Raw genomic sequence first — 9,377 nt, 5'->3', positions numbered from 1 at the left:
CAATCTTTTTATTAATTACAAGAATCTAGCTCTTTGTGGAGCTAAACACTTTATCACTGAAAATCCCTAGTCAATGTTGCAGAGTAAAATGTTGCAAGCTTTAAGCACGTGGAAAACGTGATGTAAAAACATAGTTTTTTAAATATCCTATAGAAACAGATTAATTGATTTTACAATATCTAAAAATCCAAGAAATTTCAACATTTTGCAACAATGTATTGGCGACAATTTAAAGACAGGCACATTATTAACTACTGGGTCATGCAAGCGAAGTCGACACAGTTTGGGATGGCTCACAGTTATGACAGACCGCTGTCCTTTTTGATTGATGACCACCATCTATTTCTCCTGGAGATTCTCTCGCACTATCAGTTTCTGATTTGGAACAGTTTAGATTCAGAGAAGTAACTGCTTTCATTAAAGCATTTTTGAATGTCGAACTTGAAAAGTAGTAAATAACTGGATCCAGGACACTGTTCAGATATGTCATAAATAGTGTATTATAAAAGACATGAACAGCTGTCTCATATGATTTACAGCCTTTAGCGCCTCTTAGTTTCGTGATTAACACAGCAATAACAGCAATGTTTGTGGGTAAGAAACAAAGCACAAACACTGCAGCCACAGCGATCACAAGCTTCATCGCTCTTTTGTATTTACTTCTCAACTCAATTTTTATCTGGTTTAACTTCCAGATGATGCAGGACGTGGAGAAGAGGATAATCGGAGCCGGGATAGCAAACTTGAAAAGAATAAAAACAATATCGGTCCAAATTGCTGTGGGACGGAGAGGATTCGACATGTCAAAGGGTTCACAGTATGTCCGGTTGTCGTGCTTGAAGGAGCGAGGTTCTGCTAAAAGATGTGAGCAGATTGCCACGGCCAGAATCCACAAGCTGCCGGCTACCTTCACTGCACACCTTGTAGACATCGTATTCACCCTGTGGTGAGGGTGGACCACTTTAAAATACCGATTGATCGCCATCGCTGTGAGGAACATGATGCTTCCCGCTCGATTTAAGGAAATAAAAAGTACCTTCAGACGACAAGGAACATCTCCATAAATCCAGTTCTTCCCCCGGATATAGTAATCTCCTCGAAATGGTAAACAGCAGATTAACATAGTGTCTGCAATTGCCAGGTTCAGTGAATAAACTGTGTTTGGTTTCCAAGATTTCATATGAAAACTGAAGATCCATAAAGCAATGCCATTTCCAATAAATCCCAGGATAAAGGTAACAATTATTATTGGTGCATTGTAGGATGAATTGACTTCTTTGACTAAAGCACACGACGAAGTCAAATTGCCCATTGTAGGTAGGATTGTGATAAAGCTTAAAAATGTGTTGCTGGAAAAGCGCAGCAGGTCAGGCAGCATCAAAGGAGAAGGAGAATCAACGTTTCGGGCATAAGCCCTTCTTCAGGAATAGGGAGGATGTGCCAAACAGGCTAAGATAAAGGTAGGGAGGAGGGACTTGGGGGAGGGGCGTTAGGAATGCGATTGGTGGAAGGAGGTTAAGGCGAGGGTGATAGGTAGGAGAGGGGGTGGGGGCGGAGAGGATGGGGAGAAGATTGCAGGTCAAGAAGGCGGTTGTGAGTCTGAAGGCTGGGACTGAGAAAAGGTGGGGGGAGGGTAAATGAGAAAGCTGGAGAAATCTGCATTCATCCCTTGTGGTTGGAGGGTTCCTAGGCGGAAGATGAGTCGCTCTTCCTCCAGGCGTCGTGTTGCCATGGTCTGGCGATGGAGGAGGACTAGGACCTGCATGTCCTTGGTGGAGTGGGAGGGGGAGTTAAAGTGTTCAGCCACAGGGCGGTTGGGTTGGTTGATGCGGGTGTCCCAGAGGTGTTCTCTGAAACGTTCCGCAAGTAGGCGGTCTGTCTCCCTCCCCCAAGTCCCTCCTCCCTACCTTTTATCTTAGGCTGCTTGGCACACCCTCCTCATTCCTGAAGAAGGGTGTATGCCCGAAACGTCGATTCTCTTTCTCCTTTGAAGCTGCCTGACCTGCTGCGCTTTTCCAGCAACACATTTTTAAGCTCTGATCCCCAGCATCTGCAGTCCTCACTTTCTCCCAGGATTGTGATAAACTCAGCCACGCAGTCACAGACACGAGTTAATGAACTGAAAGAGCCACCCTTTACATAAAGAACTTCCCCATGTTATATTACAGATTGGGGCAGCGCTCTACTAAAGTTACAGTCATAGACTTGTACAGCACTGAAACAGACCCTTCTGCCGAATTCTTCCATGCCTACCAGATATCTTAAATTAATCTATCTGATCAAGGTCCCATTATACTCTGAAATAACTTTCTTCACCATTCACACCACCAATTTTTGTGTCATCTACATATTTACTAACCATAACTCCTATGTTCACATCCAAATCATTTATATAAATGATGAAAAGCAGTGAACCCAGCACCTATCATTGGGGCAAACCGCTGGTCACAGGTCTCCAGTCTGAAAACAACCCTCCACTATCACTCTCTGTCTCTTACATTCAAATCAATTTTTTATCAAATATGTGAGCTCACCAGGGGGATTCCATGAGATCTAAACTTGCTAATCAGTCCACCATGGGCACCTTGTCGAACCCCTTGCTGAAGACCACGTACACCACATCCACTGCTCTGCCTCCATCAAGTTTCTTTGTCACATCCTCAAAAAGCTCAGTCAGGTTAGTCAGATACGCTTACCCATGCACAAAGTCATGTTGACTACCCATAATCAGTCCTTGCCTTTCCAAATACATGTAAATCCTGTCCCTGAGATTCACCTCAAATAACTGACTCACCACTGGTGTCAGGCTTACCAGTCTATAGTTCCCTGTATCTTCCTTACCACCTTTCTGAAATAATGGCACCACATCAGCCACCCTCCAGTCTTCCAGAACCTTATCCGTGGCTACTGATGATACAAATATCTCAGTTACGGGCCCAGCAATCACTTCCCGGTACTTTGATCAGACCCCGTGGATTTATTCACCTTCACATATTTTAAGACATCCAACATTTCCTTCTCTGTCACATGGACACTTTTCAAGATATCACTATTTATTTCTCTAAGGATTCCAGCATCTATATCCTTCTCCACAGTAAATACTAACGTGAAATAGGCATGAATCCCGTTAGACCACCAGCCACGAATCTAGGCACTGGTAAAGACAACAGCAGGAACAGTCCTGTTAAGTCTACAAAGTCCTCTTTACTAACATCTGGGAGCTAGTGCCAAAATTGGGACGGCTGTCTCATAGACTTGTCATGCTACATCCTGAAATGGTCAACTCACAGAATCATACTGAGAGACAATATCCCAAACACCACCAGCATTATCCCTGGATATGTCCTGCCTCACTGGCAGGACAGACCCAGCAGAGATAGAGACACAAAGGGGTACAGTTGGGAGGGAGTTGCCCTGGGAGTTGCCCATGGGATTAAGTCTGGACCCCATGAAGTCTCAGGGCATCAGGTCAAACATGAGCAAAGAAAACTCCTGCTGATCACCACACACTGTCCTCCCTCGGCTGATGAATCAGTACTCCTCCACTTTGAACTTCACTGAGAAGAAGCACTAAGGTTGGCAATGGCATGAAATAAACTCTGACTGGGAGATTTCAATGTTCACCACCAACAGTATCTTGGCAGCAGTACTACTGCTACTGATCGACTGTACCAGTGATCGAGCTCATTGGGTCCTAAAGGACATAGCTGCTAGACTGCTGTGTGGTAGGTGGTGAGGGAATCAACAAGATGGAACAACATACTTGACCTCATCCTTACCAATCTGCCAGCTGCAGATGCACCTGTCTATGGCAGTGTCAGTAAGAGTGACCACTGCACACTCCTTGTGGAGACCAGGTCCTACCTTCACAATGAGAATAACCTCCATCCTGTTGTGTGGCACCATCACCATTATAAACGGGACAGATTTCGAACAGATCCAGCAACTCAAGCGTGGTCATCCATGAGGCACTGGGGACCATCAATAGAAGCAGAAATGCACTCCACAAAATCTGCAACCTCATGGCCCAGCATATTCCCCACTCAACCATTACCATGAAGCCAGGGATCTATCTGGGCGTCCAGGGCGGAGTAGCCTGCCTGATTGGTGCTATATGCACAAGTATAGATTCCCACCAATGCTCAGTAGCAGCAGTGTGTACCATCTACAAAACGAATTGCAGAAATTCACCAAAGATCCTTAGACAGTACTTTCCAAACCACTTTCATCTAGAAGGACATAAGCAGCAGAAAAGTCGGAACTTCACCACCTACAAGTTCCCTTCAATCCACTCACCATCCTGACTTGAAAATATATCACAGTTCATTCATTGTTGCTGGGTCAAAATCCTGGAATTCACTCCTTAATGGCAAGTAGAATGCAACTGTTCAAGATGCGGCTCACCACCATTTTCTCAAGGGCAACCAGGGATGGGAAATAAATGCTGGCCAGTCAGTGATGCCCATATTCCACAAATGAATAAGTACTTCTACCCCAAAACACATGCCAATAATCCAAAAACATGAATCCCTGCCTCCTGCACCAGCTCTTCAGCCACGCATTCATCCGCTCAATACTTCTAACCCTACTCTCACCAAAGCATGGCTCCAGTAGTAATCCAGATACTATTATCCTCAAGGACCTACTTTTTAACATCAAGACTAATTTCCTACATTCTCTCTTCAGAAACCTGTCCCTTTCTCTATCTATGTGGTTGGGAACAACATATACAGCAACCTCCTTCTGGTCACTCTCTCCTTGAGAATATTTTGCACCCTCTCTGAGACATCGTACACCATGACACCATTGGAGATAACATGCCATTTTGATGTCTCACTGTCGGCAGCAGAAACATCTATCTGTATCTCTGACTTGAGAGTCTCCCATCAGCATCGATCCCTTGGAAGTTGACATACCCCTCATGAAAGCAGAATCAGTCTTGGTACCAGTAACTTGGCTGTCAGTGATATGTTCCCCTGAGAGTCCATCACCCCCTACACTTTCCAATACTGATATTGTATATATTCTCCCTTTTTGCATAGAGAGGTTCTGTACTTTTAATTCAAACTGCATTGGAGGAAGATCACTCACAATTCATGTTTGCTGTCAAGATTCATTTCCTGAATATTGGAAAATTAAAACTTGCTCACAGCGGATGAACATTGGATAGCAACTGTGTCAAGACATCCAGTGATCATGTAAGGTGCTGTACAACTATGAGTTTGTTGTGAGTTGAATCTGACCTGGGAAAAAAGAATGTCAGGAATACATCCACCACACACATTGGTCAGTGAAGTAAGCAGCTCAGGAATAGGATCTCTCTTGTATGTGAGTTCTGCTTAAAGGTAGACTTTAAATGGGTGCAGGGTCCAGAGTGTGGTGCTAGAAAAGCACAGCAGGTGAGGCAGCATCCGAGGGGCAGGAGAGTCGACGTTTCGGCAAACATCAAACGTTTTGGGAGACATCAATGGGAGAGGGTAGAGCTGGGGACAAGGTAGCTGAGAGAGCTATAGGTGGATGGATGTGGAGGTAATGGTGATAAGTCATAGGGTAGGGTGGAGCAGATCAGTGGGAAGGAAGGTGGACAGGTAGTTCAGGTCATGAGGGCAGAGTCAAGTTGGAAGGTTGGATCTGGGATAAGCTGGGGGGGGGAGGGAAATGAAGAAACTGGTGAAACCACATTGATGCAAGGTTGGAGGGTCCCACGGTGGAAACATGATGCATTCTTCCCCCAGGTGTCGGGTGGTTAGGGAGTGGCAATGATTAATGGGTGCATTCGCAGCTGGCAGACTGAAATGGATAGTGGTTTCCCTTTTGTTCAATCCTTCACTGCCAGCTACAAACCCATTCTAGCATCTTACTCATTCAACCTCTTTATATCATTAAAGGACAAAACATCTCTGACGAAAAGGTACCTGTCTTAGCAGCAGAAAAGACAGAATCCTGCAAGGTTGCAGAAATATCCATATCCTGACAACTGAATAATTATATCTTGTTATCCCCTAGAAATCGTCACATTAATCAGGTCGGACCCGAACAGGACAAACAGTACAGACTACAGGTTCAAAAACACCAGCAACAGTTCTCCTTCAAGATCCTCCGCTCCACGCTTGCAGCAATGCGCTGGCACCTAACCTCTCTACAGTCTGCCCTGCCTCAGCTGAGGGCCACACTCTCTCAGAATTGCAAAGGACCTACTCTGTACTACATCCTCAGGAGAATTCATAGTCTCAACAAACAGTATTTCAATTCCATCTCAAACATCAAAAACTGTCAGTACAACAAACTTTTATCCACCCACCTCCATAACCAGCGCTCCTCAAACATTCCAGAAGATTCCCCTGGCCTCGGAAACGCCATTAGCCATGCGGCTAATGCAGCTACCACCCCCACGCTGATTGATGATGTCACTTCCGCCCCCATCATGGCCACTCCCACAGCCACTTCCGGCTCTCACATCATCGCCGATGCCACACGCTCAGTGACTTCCGCCACCCCTACTGCTGTGTCTGCCACCACTTCCGCCCCCACCAGCGCCACTCACCTGCATTCTGCTAACACACCCCCCCACAGACCCCACTGTCACTATCCCCACCCCCCAGAACCCCAAGGGGAACACTACCCCTGCTCATGCCTCCACCCCCATTCCCCCCACCATCACACCCACTCCAGGTACTGGCTCCGACCCCACTCCCAGCTCCACACCCACACTAGATCCCAGCTCCCAGCCCTGCGGAGTTTTCACCATCCCTCCAGACCTCCCACTCACTGAGGACGAACGATCAGTCCTCAGCAAAGGACTCACCTTCATCCCCCCTCCGTCCACGCATCAATGAATTTAATACACGCCGTGACATCGAACAATTCTTCCGTCGCCTCTGCCTCCGAGCTTACTTTCACAATCAGGACCCCCGCCCACCTTCCGAGGACCCCTTCGCCCACCTCCAACACACTGCATCCACCTGGACACCCTGCGCTGGCCTATTACCTGCCCTCGACCTCTTCATTTCCAACTGCCGCCGGGACATTAACCGCCTCAACCTGTCGACCCCCCTCCCCCACTCCAACCTTTCACCCTCACAACGCGCAGCCCTCCAATCCCTCTGCTCTAATCCCAACCTCACCATTAAGCCAGCGGATAAAGGGGGCGCAGTGGTAGTCTGGCGCACTAACCTCTACACCGCTGAAGCCAAACGCCAACTCAAGGACACCTCTTCCTACTGCCCCCTCGACCATGACCCCACCCCCCATCATCAAATCATCATCTCCCAGACCATTCAGAACCTCATCACCTCAGGAGATCTCCCACCCACAGCTTCCAACCTCATAGTCCGGGAACCCCGTATTGCCCGGTTCTACCTCCTTCCCAAGATCCACAAGCCTGACCACCCTGGCTGACCCATTGTCTCAGCATGCTCCTGCCCCACTGAACTCATCTCTACCTACCTCGTCACTGTCCTATCCCCCCTAGTCCAGGAACTCCCCACATACGTTCGAGACACCACGCACGCCCTCCACCTCCTCCAAGACTTCCGTTTCCCCGGCCCCCAACGCCTCATCTTCACCATGGATATCCAATCCCTCTACACCTCCATCCGCCATGATCAGGGTCTCCAAGCCCTCCGTTTTTTCCTCTCCAGACGTCCCCAACAGTACCCTTCCACCGACACTCTCATTCGTTTGGCCGAACTGGTCCTCACCCTTAACAATTTCTCGTTTGAATCCTCCCACTTCCTCCAGACCAAAGGGGTAGCCATGGGCACACGTATGGGCCCCAGCTATGCCTGTCTCTTTGTTGGCTACGTAGAACAGTTCATCTTCCGTAATTACACTGGCACCACTCCCCACCTCTTCCTCCGCTACATTGATGACTGCGTTGGCGCTACCTCGTGCTCCCGCGAGGAGGTTGAGCAATTCATCAACTTCACCAACACATTCCACCCTGACCTTAAATTTACCTGGACCATCTCTGACACCTCCCTCCCCTTCCTGGACCTCTCCATCTCCATTAGTGACGACCGACTTGACACTGACATTTTTTACAAACCCACCGACTCCCACAGCTACCTGGATTACACCTCTTCCCATCCTATCTCTTGCAAAAATGCCTTCCCGTATTCCCAATTCCTCCGCCTCCGCTGTATCTGCTCCCAGGAGGACCAGTTCCACCTTAGAGCACACCAGATGGCCTCCTTCTTTAGAGACCGCAATTTCCCTTCCCACGTGGTTAAAGATGCCCTCCAACGCATCTCATCCACATCCCGCACCTCCGCTCTCAGACCCCACCCCTCCAACCATAACAAGGACAGAACGCCCCCGGTGCTCACCTTCCACCCTACAAACCTCCGCATAAACCAAATCATCCATCGACATTTCCGCCACCTCCAAAAAGACCCCACCACCAGGGATGTATTTCCCTCCCCACCCCTTTCTGCCTTCCGCAAAGACCGTTCCCTCCATGACTACCTGGTCAGGTCCACGCCCCCCTGCGACCCACCCTCCCATCCTGACACTTTACTCTGCCACCGCAGGAACTGTAAAACCTGCACCCACACCTCCTCCCTTACCTCTATCCAAGGCCCTAAAGGAGCCTTCCACATCCATCAAAGTTTTACCTGCACATCCAACAATATCATTTATTGTATCCGTTGCTCCCGATGTGGTCTTCTCTACATTGGGTAGACTGGGCGCCTCCTAGCAGAGCGCTTTAGGGAACGTCTCCGAGACACCCGCACCAATCAACCACACAGCCCCGTGGTCCAACATTTCAACTCCCCCTCGCACTCTGCCGAGGTCATGGAGGTCCTGAGCCTCCTTCACCGCCGCTCCCTCACCACCAGACGCCTGGAGGAAGAACACCTCATCTTCTGCCTCGGAACACTTCAACCCCAAAACATCAATGTGGACTTCAACAGCTTCCTCACTTCCCCTTCCCCCACCTCATCCTAGTTTCAAACTTCCAGCTCCGCACTGTCCCTTTGACTTGTCCGGACTTGTCCGACCTGCCTAGCTCCTTTTCCACCTATCCACTCCACCCTCTCCTCCCTGACCTATCACCTTCATCTCCTCCCCCACTCACCCATTGTATTCTATGCTACTCTCTCCCCACCCCACCCTCCTCTAGCTCTCTGCCTTTATTCCTGATGAAGGGCTGTTGCCCGAAACGTCGATTTTGCTGCTCATTGGATGCTGCCTGAATTGCTGTGCTCTTCCAGCACCACTGATCCAGAATCTGGTTTCCAGCATCTGCAGTTATTGTTTTTACCTGGTATCAAATAGCACTACTAATCAGTGGTTGTAACACTTTCTGTATCTTATGTCTTACGCTCAACTGCTGCAAAGGAGAACTCTTCCATCTCCCCAGACAATTGGGTGGA

General features: G+C 48.3%; 1 protein-coding gene across 1 annotated transcript; it reads right to left on the bottom strand.

Moving 5' to 3' along the window:
• LOC148145386 (hydroxycarboxylic acid receptor 2-like) lies at nucleotides 1-1,345 on the bottom strand. Its single transcript, XM_088000312.1, has one exon. It carries the CDS (start codon nucleotides 1,310-1,312, stop codon nucleotides 260-262), a length of 1,053 nt encoding a protein of 350 aa, XP_087856438.1. The 5' UTR covers nucleotides 1,313-1,345; the 3' UTR covers nucleotides 1-259.
• Nucleotides 1,346-9,377: the final 8,032 nt, after the last annotated feature.

The sequence above is a fragment of the Chiloscyllium plagiosum genome, unplaced genomic scaffold (genome assembly GCF_037043375.1).
Source record: "Chiloscyllium plagiosum isolate Xiang-an unplaced genomic scaffold, Cpla_swu_hap1 HiC_scaffold_24, whole genome shotgun sequence".
In the NCBI taxonomy this organism is placed as follows: domain Eukaryota; kingdom Metazoa; phylum Chordata; class Chondrichthyes; order Orectolobiformes; family Hemiscylliidae; genus Chiloscyllium; species Chiloscyllium plagiosum.
This window is presented reverse-complemented; position numbering and strand designations above follow the sequence as displayed.